The sequence below is a fragment of the Megalopta genalis genome, chromosome 6, assembly GCF_051020955.1.
Source record: "Megalopta genalis isolate 19385.01 chromosome 6, iyMegGena1_principal, whole genome shotgun sequence".
NCBI classification, from domain to species: domain Eukaryota; kingdom Metazoa; phylum Arthropoda; class Insecta; order Hymenoptera; family Halictidae; genus Megalopta; species Megalopta genalis.
Window position 1 is genome coordinate 26,614,636 of NC_135018.1, and position 13,106 is coordinate 26,627,741.

The following is a 13,106-nucleotide window of genomic DNA, read 5'->3' on the forward strand; positions in this document are numbered from 1 at the left end:
TAAAATCAGAAACATCGCCGGCAGACGAGAGAAACGTTTAAACCGCTCCCGAAACGTCCGTATAGCATTGAAACTCGTTTCGATCGCATCAGCGGGCGGCGCAGCGCAACCCTTCTTTCCGATCAGGTCGTTGAAGTCACCGATACTTCCGATACCTGATACAGCGCATCGTGTCCTCGTGGCCAATGCTGGAAGGGGTGCCGGTGGTTGGTGGGGGTGGCCACCCTCGCGTTCCACTGGTGGGTTTTGAAGTCTGTCCGCGTCGCGGCGCCACCGTACGGCCTGCGCGGCCGTCGTCCCTTGGCGGTGGCCAGGCAAACTTTTGTCCGCAGTGTCGGCAGTTCTTAACCCGACAACTGTCTCTTTCCACGCGTCTCGGTCTCTTGGCTCGGCGATACGTTTCCCCAGACGCATCCGACACCGGTGGCGGCCGAACGCGTCTCGACCGCGTCGTAGAATCGCGGTGGAAAGAGCCAGATGATCGGCCCCCGTGGGACAATAGTTTCGCCAGGGTGGAAAAGTGCGTGGCTGGAGGGATGACTGCGAGGGCTGCAGGAGCCGAGCGTTCGAGTTAGTCTCGGCCAGAACACAGGCCCAGTAGGATCTGCGTGCACGTACTGGATCCGCGAACGGTGCGTGTGGACCTAGCTAGTCGAAGGGTACATCTTCCCCACCCCTCTCCGATGCGCGGTCGCGAGTTTCGCGTTTCGGAAAAAGTTGTGTCCGACCGTAAAGTGGGTCCGGACCCGCCGACCCACCAGTGCACAGGTGATTATCTGGTGAATGAATTGTGGTTCTGTGAATCAAGCATGGGTGACGTCCGATCACCTACCCCTTTCCGATCACACGCATATACACGCACACACCTCGGTTCTTCTCGGGTTCTGATACCGTAGAAAGCAGCCACGAATAATTGATCGGTGTTTTCTCTCGCGGTCGGGTCCCATCGGGCGCGACAACGTGGTACGTTGATAAGGAAGCCCTTTTGATTGTGATTCCTACGCTACCCGCGAAGTTGACAAGCACGCACGTGCAGCCATGCCCCTCGGATTATCTGAAAGCCGAAACGCGCGGCCCGGCCGGCTGGAACGTGACCATCGGACGGATTCTTGATCGTCGTCGCGGGCTCGGAGCTCTATCTAGACCCGGTCAACCAACTCTTTGCCGAGACAGAGAGAGAAAAGAACGTCGTGAACACGAGAACCGAGTGATAGCGCCTAGCTGACTGGCTAACCTCGACGAGACAACGTCGCATTGGGGGACTGATTAGGGACAAGCGAAATCGGAATTCCGATTCGCGAATCTGTGGGTTTTTGATCGTGGTCTCTAAGACGGATTCGCGATGCTGGATGAATTGTAGGATTCGTTTAGGTTCATAGTATTACCTTCAAAATATATTTTTGAAGTCGGTCTCCTTTTTCTGAGGATTCTCGAATGTGGAATTTTGTGGTTTTCGAAATGCGACTGGTGAACGATTCGAGATAGATCTGAAAGAATACAAAGTAGTTGTCTTATCGAAGAAATTTACTACATCTGTCTATTTTCCGAAAGTTGTTCTGCCTTTTTCGACGTTATTCATTTCGGAAATATTTGTCCGAGAGACTCGATGACCAAACGTGTTAAATCATGATCATTAGCTATGTTGCCGTGAAAAACTGTGCAAAAATTTGTGACAGCAAAAGTGTATTCAAAACGAATGTTCTTTTTACATATGTTTTTGTTGACGTGACAGTAAAATGGACGAACGACACAGTAGAATCGTTCTTTACAAAAACAGAGCTTACGAAGCACATCTCCAAATTTTACTGCGAAATAGCAAAAATATTTTGTACTTCAAAATTAGCATTCTCGCGATCGTTCTTCTCAGGAATGACTGCCAGTGATCGAGAAACTCCGTGAGAACAAATTCTGAAGTGTCTATACTCGATTTTCATAGTTTTTCTCTCTCTTTCAACTGAATTTGATTGACAGTAATTATCAGATGTTTAAAAATATTGTTTTTTCTTTATGGAGTGTTTATCAGAGCAAATCCAGCTTCCAGGTGATCGCTTAAAACGAAATTCCTCTTGAATCAATCTTAAACAAAATCCGCAGGAGTCGAGCAACAGTGATTTGAAAACAGTGTAACATGTTTCCTCAAAGTCATCAGAAAATTCTAGACATCTCAGCGGCAACTACAACGCAAATTATTTCTCTATGAACACGAAATTCTTATCAAACCGAACATAGTTTCCTGCCGTCTAAAATATCGTTCCATCATCAGAAAAAATTCTCTGGAAGCTTCACCAGCACAACTTCGCCGGTTCTTCAAAACAATTATCTAAATCCTCTTCGCAGTGATCAAGAATCATCTTCTGTCAAAGTGCCGTGAAAAACAACCCCTACAGAAACTATCTATGAAAGTCGGTCTAATTGTTCTTCGATCAAAATTGCAGAAGAGCAATCCCCAGTGATCCGGAAAAAAGTATCGTTGTCCGAATGTGTCTTTTTAGCACCGTCGTCAGGAACCACCCTTAGTTTTGGGTTTTGCCGAAGCAACCACTGAATTTGTTGAAAGGAGACCGTTCCTGGAGTGGTTTCTTCGTCGAGGCGTTCTGCGAAGAGGTCTCGGAATCCCTGTGTCGCGTGCAGCAACCCCGCGTGTCGTGATTATCTTATCCAGCTTGAGGAAAGAGAGAAAAAAATAAATCCGGCCTCGCACGATGTCCCTGAGCGCGGCTCTTGAACTTAGAACGCTGCGCATCCTTCGTTCGCCGGAAGATATTGTTACAATCGCCCTCGAACAGCGTCGCGTTGCTTCCCGAAGGGGGTCGCGAGGCCGAGGGGGGCACGGAGGGTGGCGTTTATCGTCGACCGGTATATTGAGTAGCGTGCGACCGTTTCAAGAAAGCGAGTCCCGCTGCTGCGACCAGCGAAATTCCACGAGTCCAGCCGTCACCGTTGGTACCGCGTCGTTTCGACGGTTCTTCCCTGGTCCCAGGTTATTTAACGTCCGATTATCCATGCGCGATTTCACGAAAACCACGAACTCGCTCTAATTTCGTGCCACGCGCAACGAATTTTGTGAAAATCAATCGATTTTTAGGGGGCTGATCAAGCGATCTGTGTCCAGGACCACGCTTCGTTTCTTTGAGGACGATAATTCCTGCAGCGATATTCGTCGAATTTTCTAACCTGCTGGAAGTATCAGAGGCATTTTCCCGCGCTTTGTGGTGTTTAGAGATCAGTGACACTGTGCATTAGATATTATGTGCCTAGAGGCAGGACGTTGATTTCGGTGATGTGAGAATTGTGGAAGACGTTGAAGAGTGAGTGAAAGCAGGTAAAGTTTTCAAAGCTTGTTCTATACCGCCTTGGTCAGTGACAGAAAGAGCTGTTTTCTAAAATTTGATCGTAGATTTAGTGAAACCAGTGTGCTATAGCTAACCTTCTGCCAAACAGGTTCACAGATTCAGGCATTCTGTTCGTTTCTGTTTTAGAATGACGAGTAGCATTTATTTCTTTTCGATGTTTCGCATAATCGAAGCAGATGCTCCTTAGTTGTCGTTGATTCGGGCGAATTATGCTTCGACGTGGTTCGGTCGCGGTTAAAATTTTCGTAACTCTGAGACGATGGTTGCGAAACCATCTCGACAACAATGCTCCCAAGACGCATTGGCGATGGAAATGCAGGCGCGTGTACGCGCACGCCGGCCCGCGTTGACAAACTAATCCCCGCGTTATATCGGATGATCGTATAGTACGCGCTGACAACTCGACAACGCGTAGTATTTTCGTGGGCGGCTGCGACGAATTTTCGTCGGCGTGGACATCTTCATTTTACTGAGAACGCGCCCCATCCTCGGATGTTTTTCCCGATATCTAATCGATGCCAACGTTGTCTAACGTCATTATTACGTCGACATTTTGAAACACGTAGTAAATTTGTCTAAGTCTGATTGACGTTTTCTTTACTCTTCGAATCAATTTTTTTCATAAATTATACTTGGACAGAAAAATGAATCTCCTTTTATTGTCCATCAAATTTCTCCACCTCTTGGTCAATAGCATTTTTATTCGTCGTCCGAAGCCAGTCTTATCGACATCTCGCCAATTGCTGCGGTTTCTGGCTTCGTCGAATTTTCTTCGATTTTGCAAGTTCTTCCGTAATTTCTTGTTCGGTCATCGTCAGTCCGATGATTTTCCGGGAGGGCTAATCGATCGAGGAGAAAGCCACAGCAACAAGTACGCAACGTTGGTGGCGTGAATCGAGTTACACAGTTGTTTTCGTTTCCGCGTCAACAGCGACTATCATCCACCGGCGATGATTAACTCCGTGTAACCGGCGAACGCCGCAGAAATTAAAGTTGCATTATCCGAGACCCGGCACCGGTTAACTCGACTGTCACGAAGTGTGCTTAACACGGTAACGCGGATTAACGCGTTCGCCGGAAGCTGCACGCCTTTCATGACTTCCTTGAATCGACACGTTCACCCCCGGCAGCTTCTCCGCCTTATCGAACCCACATCGGAATTTTTCTAAGACGTCATGCATCGTCTTCCTTCGTGTTTAGACTATTGTTACCGTTCCTCCGCGAGATCGCTTTACACTCGATGATAGTTCAAATATCCCAGTTCGACAAACCTTCGAACGTTCGCGCAGCGAGACAAAATAGATCCGCCACGATGGTCAGCGTCTGAAATAACGTCCACTCCAGCATCGAGGCCACGAATCGCCGATTCGAAATCCGCTCGCGCGAAATTCGATCGGCCGTGTTCGACAAATGAGTAACTCAATCGAGGCGCTGACTCGGCGAACAACCAGCAGCTCATGCGTGTGCGTTTTCGTCGAGTTTCGTTATTTACACAACTCGCCGGCACCTCGAGGCTGCTTTCCGAGAGAGAGAGAGAGAGAGAGAGAGAGAGAGAGAAAGTGAGTGAGAGAGCGAGTGTGGCGGGGAGGGGGTAGGGGCTGGATCGGCGATCGATCCTCTCGCTGCGAGACCGAGTCGAAGAACCACCCCCGAAACCGAACGAAAATTCCAACGGGACCAAAACAAGCCGGCAGCTTCCGCAGCGAGAGGATCCGGTCGGAAGGGAAAAATGGAAGTCGCTGCGACGGTGGGGGATAGAGCTGGACCGGTCTCCTCTCGGTCCCCCGAAAAAGGACCCCGCATTTAGTAACCCTTTCGAAATTGAATCTCACCTCGTTGTCGTCGCTCGCGTCTGAAAATCGTAACGGCGCTCGGAACAAAGGCCGCTCAGTCACCAAAGAGCAATCGAAGGGTTAGTGTCTGAGCGGGGTGAGGTGGGGAGGGGGTCCGAGGGGGGCCGGCGCGAGGAGGAGGAGGAGGAAGAGGTAGGAGGAGGAGGAGGGTGGCAGAGCCCGCCGCTCGCGCGGTGTATGTGTGCGCGCGGAGGGAGGGTGAAAATAAGAAACATAGATACAATGAGAAGGGAGACGCCGGGAGAAAAAGAGGAACGAAAGAAGAAGAAGGGAACCGACGATCGGCAGGGGTTGGAGAAAAGGGCGTTCGGGGAGCTGAAAATATGAGATCCGCTCTGGTAGGGACCACCTAGCCAGCCTCCGGTCCTTTCCGCCACGTCTCCCACCGGCGACCAGCTTATCCCCACCGTCGCGACGCTCTCCTCTGAACGCCAGTATCGCGAACAGTGGTGGGGATCGGGGCGCGCCGACTATTGGCGGTCGAGTGGGCCGGCCTACCCCCTCCGCCGGCCGATAGCCCCGCCCCATCCCTTCCAGAGTTCGTGCACCTCCTCCAGACATCACATCGGTCGTTCGGTAGCTCTTAGTTTCAGGTTAGGAGCCTGCTAGGACGGGTCTCGTACACTCTTCCCGAGAACTGCCGAGGCGGAGGCGAGCCGAGGCGGAGGCGAGGCGAGGCGAGGCGAGGCGAGACGGGTCGAGTCGAGACGAAACGAGACGAGGGAAAATAGCGGCGGCAGTGAAGTGTGACCGCGTGCAGTGCGTGCAGTCGGTTTGAACCGCCGCGAGTGTGGGTGTGATATGCCGTCGCGTGAACCACGGGCAATCTGATGCGCGCCGCCTGAACCCCGAGATTCGAACGCCTGGCGGGTTGTGTTCGGGCAGGACAGGCCCGTCAATGACTCTGGTGAACACGGGCACGGGTACGACTGCGACCACGACGAGGACATTGTGCGAGTACGTGTGACCGTGGGACCAGTGTGTGGTGCGACAGATCCAGTGTGTTCCGGGACAGTGTCCGGGACTAACGAACAGGAAGAGACGGTAGCGACGGGCCCGCCGGCCGAGGCGTGCGCCCCAGGAGGCGTCGGCGGCGCCGGCAATCGAAGGGGAACGGTTTTGGGCCCGGCGGAGAAGCTCGAAGCCGTCAAAGTGGCTTCGTCACTGGGCCTCCAGGGGCCATCAGCGCCGATCGGGGCCCAACTATTGGCTAATGCCGGCTCAGAGGATGCACCGGCCGTGTACCACGCGAATCTGCTAGCCAGCAGCAACGCATCCGTGCTCCAGCAGCCTGTTCTAGCGAGCCTGAACACGCCGGTACTGGCCAGCATGCAGGCCTCTGCGGAGGCCAACTCGCTGGACATTCAGGCCATGCAGTCCATGGACTGGCTGTTCAAGAAGGAGCGTATATACCTGCTCGCCCAGTTCTGGCAACAGGTAAGTGATCCATCGAACGACAGAACGTGTGCTGCGTCTTCTACTACTTCTTCTGCGTGTGTCATGACAGTGTCCGCCTAGGAGATTAGCAAACCTGCGTCCACCCTCGTTGAACGTGTCGACGATCTATCGCGGGGAGTTGTACTTTGTCGCATTCTCATGGACGCTCTAGAAATCGAGGAAATAGTGGTGTGCGATCAAAGCCGTATGTGAAGTGATCACAGGTTTTGGAGGATCGGTTTAGCGATCGTGCCCTGATCCGACCGAGTGTTAAGGATTTACTTTTTGGTTTTTCTTGATTTCTCTGTCTCTCTTTGACCTTTCGTTCGAAGAGAAAGGGATCGTGGTGTGGACATGGCATAATAAGATACCGTTTTTGGGGGTCGAACGAGTGACGATCATTCCTAAGCGATCGCCGGGCCGATCGAATCGGGTTCCGTGAGTTTTTCGGACGGTAATTGCTGGTCAGGTTCCTGGCCACTTGGCCGACCCCGAGTTTCAACGAGGGTGCGAGGGTGGCGAAGTTTCCCCGACACTTGCTGTTTGGAGGATAGTTCAGCGATTTAGGGGATGGCTCGACCGACTTGCGGCAAAGTGGCCTACATACAGTGGTTGACAACCGTCCTCGACAGTGGCCGCAGTTCGATTCTATTCGTGAAAACGTGTTCGGTTCACCGAGAAAAATAGGGAAAGACTTCGCGAACGATCGGAATGAGTCGAAATTTCATGATCTATCGTTCGATTTCGGAGTGACTCGACGATAGTTAGTGGTGTCACCGAGGGCGACGTTTAGGAGAAATTACTAGAAGCTTCTCCGGTGTTTAAGATATCCGAGGTCTCGAACGACCCGTGGGAAACAGAATTTCAATTTCGTCTCTCGTTGACAAGCAGAGCTGTCAGCTTTCCTCCAGTGTACGTGAAAAACGCCGTCACAGCCGTCAAAGTCATAACCGCAAGAGTTGCACAAACCCTCCACGGTTGTTTGCACAAGAAATTCTTGAGACCGTCTCGAAAAGTGAAATTGATTTACGCGAAATTGACGGACACTTCTTGGATACGCGTACGACAGATTCATTTATAACCGATACGCCGATACTAACCGTCGAAAAAATTAGCAGATATTCCTCGTCATCCTCCGAGGAAACTTTTCCGTCATTAGCCTTTCGTTCGGCACACGGCTCTCGAAACCGGCACGTGTCCAGGCGTCGCGGATAAATTGAAATTTCTGTGAACAACGAAAACGATAGTTGTGAACGAGCGGTTTGACAGCGGCCGTAAAACGCGGCAGGTTCTTCCGGGTGCGGGACGCGCGATCGTCCCGCTCAACTAGCTGTTTTCGACAAAACACAGTCGCTTAATAACGGAGCGGGCAGGCGCGGCACGGCGCGCGCGGCGCGGGCCGGCCCGGACACCGATACCGGATTACGACCCGGCGCACCGGGGTCAGGACTATTAATACCACATAGTTTCATAATTATGTCTATTGATTAGGCCAAGGGGGTTAACGACGCCCGGAACTTCGGGAAACCCGGCGTTTCCCGCGGCTAATTCCCGTCGTCGGGTTTTCAGGGTGTCGAACCCTCGCGAAATTTCGCCGGTCGTCGAATTTCTGAAACGCGGGGACAATTATCGGCTAGGGCTCCGTCGTCGCGTCCCCTTTCTCGGCTTAATTCGCTCGGACGTAACCACGCCGCGGAAACCTCGCCGCCGAGAGGATCGATGAAGCGGTATAACCCGCTGACACGTTTCCGAGGAAAGTGAAAACGCCGAAAGTCGACGCCGCGACGCCGCGACGCCGCAAGCTGCAGCGCGCCGCGCCGTTTTCGTGATTAAACACGGCGAACACGTCTTCGGGATCTACCGTCTGTTACGCGGTTGCACAGCCCACCGGGCTCTTTATGCGGGCGTACGCAGGACACGCTTGAAAGGTTCGGCAGGATGTGGAATGCTCGATACTTAAGGGGAGAATACTCGATACTTTTCGATTGAAACGGTGGTTAGCCTGCTTTTGTCGTACCGTGACTGACGGGTCTTCTCACTTTTCAATTAAAGTCGCTTTGTTGTGGCTGCGAGGTCGGCTGTTACGTTCTGTCGTGTCTCTGCTGCTCATTTTGCTTAATCGTTGCGCGAAACTCCTGGCTGGGGATTCTAAGTTGGTAGCGATCGTTGCGAATGCGAATTATGGATTTATCTTCGTGGGAAAACTAAGGCTGGGGATTTGAATTTATTACAGTCGACAGTCTTGCGAATTACGTGCTCGATTTTCTCTGATTTGTTTCATTTGGTGGGAAATTTGAGAGCACACAGAAATTTCGTTTTCGAGCAGGACTACAAACGTACTATCTTTTATGTAAAAATTTTGATTAGAATTTTTAATTTAGTGGTAGCGAACATTTTCAATAAATTATGGATCTATTTTGTTTGATTTTACATGGAAAATTGACGCGGCAAGCCTTAATTATCCAGCTTTGTTTTCTTTGCGTCGTTTCAATTTGAAAATCCAGATTATAACTCTTAATTTGTAAGGAGATTACACGACTAAGCATTTTGTATCTATTTCTGTCCAGTCTGTTTAGCATTAACGTGGAATTTGCGACTATGCGTTCAGTATGTGAAGTACACTAAATACTCCAATCTTTGGTTAACTTTGCTGTTTTGTCGAAGAGGGAAGTAATTTGCGAAGTTCAAACGACGCGATAACGATTGATGATCGATAAAGTATAGATAATATACAGGATGTGTTACAACAAACATGTCACTATTAGTTCAGTTTAGGTAAAGGGTACCACGAGTGTCATCGTTCCCTAATATACATGACATACGAAACTTGACTGTTCTACTAAAGTATCACTTGACATTAGACTTTATCCATTACCATTATTACCATTGAATTTTCTATAAAACGTAGAAAATAAACTACAGAAATCATCAGGACAGTCAATCTCATTTCCGTTATTAATCACTATTTGTGCTGATTATGATACATCCGTGCTGCTTGTCGCGATTCACAGTCAATAGCGTTCCGTCACTTGAAACTAATTCGTAGGCAACGTTTGCGCTTTGATTTCTTCGATCTTTCCCATCGACAGCTGTATAAAAATTGTTCCCGAGCTTGCGAGGAAAATGTAGGAAAATTAGAAACTGTAGAGGATTAACGGATCCCAGGATCGATGGTTTCGTTAACACTAAACCTACCGCGGTCAAAGTGACTGCTTTCTTATTTTCCAATTCTGGAAAGTTCCAAGACTCTTTCGTGGAAAACGCTTGAATAAGTTATATTATTGTGGAGCAAGTTTTATAATAAAAACTTTACACATTCTAAATAAATTCGATCTTCTCGCTTTTGTGAGTTAGTACATGCCAGTTAGTATTACTGCTTGGTAGGTTTAGTGTTAAAGTTATGCCTCATCGGCTATGCGTCAATCGCGGAGAGATGTGCCCGTCGCCCGAGATTGAATTACGCCGGGACGAAAGCCGGGGTTACGGACGTTCCGCGATTTTTAACGGAACGTCCTAGAAATCAGTCAACGATCCACGAACCTATCGAAATCACCTGTAAATCGCGTGAAACACTAGACCATCTAGACTACCAGAGTAATTGTTCAAATATTGTAGCATTGTCGGACACGTCAGTCAAATGAAGAAACAGAGGTATCTTCCATTCTGATAGGATCATCTGCAATTGTGTCTAACATCCAAAGATTTGAAAAGCGATTCTGTATACCAGATTGTCATTAATGCAAATTTTAATCCATTAAATGGGGCATGTTTCCAGAAATTGTTTCTAAAAACTACGCAAACTGAAAGGATTAAAAAAGTGATTCGGCTTAGGTTGTAGTTTAGATACAATTAAGTCGATCGTTGGAGGATTTTGGATTGTTATAATCTAAAGGAAAATTGGCTTTATACGATTGTGTAGATAAGATTGTAATTTGGTTACTTTGTGAAAGGTGGAAAAGATGACTCCGCAAAAATTGTGACGAGCGCCGATAGATAGAATATCAAGGGTTGTTTTAGTCAAAGGAAACAACAGCTCCAATGCTACAAAATTAACCAGCCATCGACTGAAATTTTCTCGAAAAAATCCAATGCATTTGAAAAGCGATTCTGTACACCAAATTATGATTTGCATATTTTTTGCTAGATTAAATGCGTTGAATATTTAAAAATCGTTGCGGGTGTTGATCGATAGAATCGGGGGTTGTTGAAGCAAAATGGAACACTTTGTCTGCTGGCATCGCTGCTATCCTAAAAAATCAAAAGGAGATAGAAAGCAGGATTCTGTAGATTGGATCGTGGTTCGCACATTTTTCGCTCGATTAAAAAGAGCGACTTCGTCGAGAGTCGTGCTAAGTTAGTCGGAAGCGGCGAAGGTGGCAGATCCTTCGGAAAATCCGTGGCAAAGACGTCCGGTTGCGTTTTCGCGGAGCAGCCGTGCGCGCGGAACGAGACCACGAAGCCTACTCCCAATTAGGAGCGTGTCGACCGTGAATGGACAAAAGTTTTGCCATGACTCGGGTTCCCCTCCTGCTCCCAACCCCGTGTCCCCTTGCTCCCCACCAGAAGCTTGCTCCGACAGCCAGTAGGGGAATCCCAGACCAGGTTCCCGAGATCCCCGTGCGGCGGCGACACTTGCCGAGACGCGTTCGACAACAAGGAGACGTGAGTCACGCGCGTTCTGACACCAACGAGCGCTAGAGGTGTGCGGATACATGCCCGAAATTACGGGCTCGGGACGGGACGGAAAAGTTCGGGCGGGATCGGGCGAGATCTCGATACTTTGTATTGCTCCGAATCCCGAATGTTCGTGATCCCGAAAGTCGAGTCGGCAAGATTCGAGCCGTGAACACGAGCGCGGGCGAAACGGACAAGCGAATATGAGCCGTTTATTTTGAAAGTGGCTTAAGTCACTTTGTTTTTAAGTCGATATATTTAAGGGTTTGCGTTTTAACAAGTTTAAAAATATGGATGCTAACTTTCGAGAAGATTTACTTGTATCTGTTAGCTCAGGATACTGAGATATTTTTCTCAGTATAAATAATTTCGTATAAACATTAAAAAATCACCACTTTTCATTACGGTAAAGTGACTTATGCCACTTTCAAAATAAACGGCTCATATATCAGTACAGTTCAAGAACGATTAAATGTCATCGATTTTTGAAAGATCGGGATCTTGAAACGGCATAACTAAAGCACAGGCAGGGATAAATAATTAAAAGTAATATGTAAACAAAGAACAAGTATTCTATTCTCTGAAATTATTCTGTAATATTATCCGATTGCTTCTGGATCTAAAATTTAAAAAGCTCCTATTATCTCAAGAAGAATGGCAATAGTAGGAAATGATAGGAGAATTTTCTTGAAGGAATGATCGCATGGACGTGAATAGGACGTGTTTCTAACTTCGCTTAAATTGGGATAATTAATGAAAAACAAAAATGTAGACATAGTCGGCCGAGTTACAATATTGAACCACACGGTTTGGACTGCTTCGTGTTAGGAAGATTTAATTGCTTAATCGCACAAACTCTCGAAACATGGCTTCGTAGATAGAAGAACTTACCTATAGTCCTTGTTTGTCCGTATGTTTGTTAAAGAACTCACTATCCAGACATGAACGTTGGAGTTTTTAATGAAAAGTTATGCAAATATTAGAGTGTTCAGATTTTTCACGATACCTTCCAATGGTATATCAATGTGCAGATTTGGAAAGTACTACGTATACAATATTAACATTAAGTTTAGAGGGCACTAATAGCAACTATTTTAAATTACTTCATTAAAGCAATAATAATGTATGTATTCGAAAAATATTGAATACAGATTGAAAAATATTGTAAAGTGCAAAGTTCGTTGGTCCATGGGGGGGGGGGCAGAGATTCCCGATAAAGGAGTTCCCGTCTAATTACCGTAATTGCAAAGAACCGGGCTGTTTAAAGAATGCGAAACAGCGTTCGACACTCGTTACATGGTTCGCAATGCCTTTTAATAAGGGATCGTTGGGCTCACAGCAAATATACACGCGACTCGGTGCACCTGCGCTCGATTGTAGTCACCACCTAAGCGGTCGCGTTGCCTGCCGGCAGCTCGTAAAGCGGGTGAACCCCGGAGGTCTAGACCAGCCCTGGACTAGACCAACGAGACGACGCATCCGAAATAAGCCTCTATATTCTATTTCGAGGCCGACACGCCGTGCGATACAGTTTCTCGTGTCAGTAGAATACGGCAATGATCTCCTCGTTGGCCCGTTTTCACGTTCGCGACAATTACCTTCCGACAATTTTTGAGCCCGTCATTTTCAACTGCTGCGACCGCCTTCGACCGTTTATTTCTCTGAACGAACCTATTACCTCGGTTAAACGAACGCGATTCTGAATTCCCAGCAAAGTGCAATGTTTTGTTACAAATTAATTTGTTAGAGAATAACAGTTCTTCGAAGCAATCCGTTGGTGTGCTCGAAG

At 48.2% G+C, this 13,106-nt stretch overlaps 1 protein-coding gene across 4 annotated transcripts in view; it reads left to right on the forward strand.

Moving 5' to 3' along the window:
* The first annotated feature begins 572 nt into the window (after window positions 1-572).
* cut (homeobox protein, cut) overlaps window positions 573-13,106 on the forward strand; it is a 150,538-nt gene continuing 138,004 nt past the window's right edge. For 2 of the 4 annotated variants that reach the window (XM_033473826.2, XM_033473827.2), the window contains exons 1-2: window positions 573-768; window positions 5,787-6,643. In XM_033473826.2, the coding sequence (XP_033329717.2) occupies window positions 6,536-6,643 (108 nt within the window). In that variant the 5' untranslated portion in view covers window positions 573-768; window positions 5,787-6,535. The remainder of the gene's footprint in view (window positions 769-5,786; window positions 6,644-13,106) is intronic. The other 2 variants (XM_033473824.2, XM_033473825.2) reach the window with 1 other exon arrangement.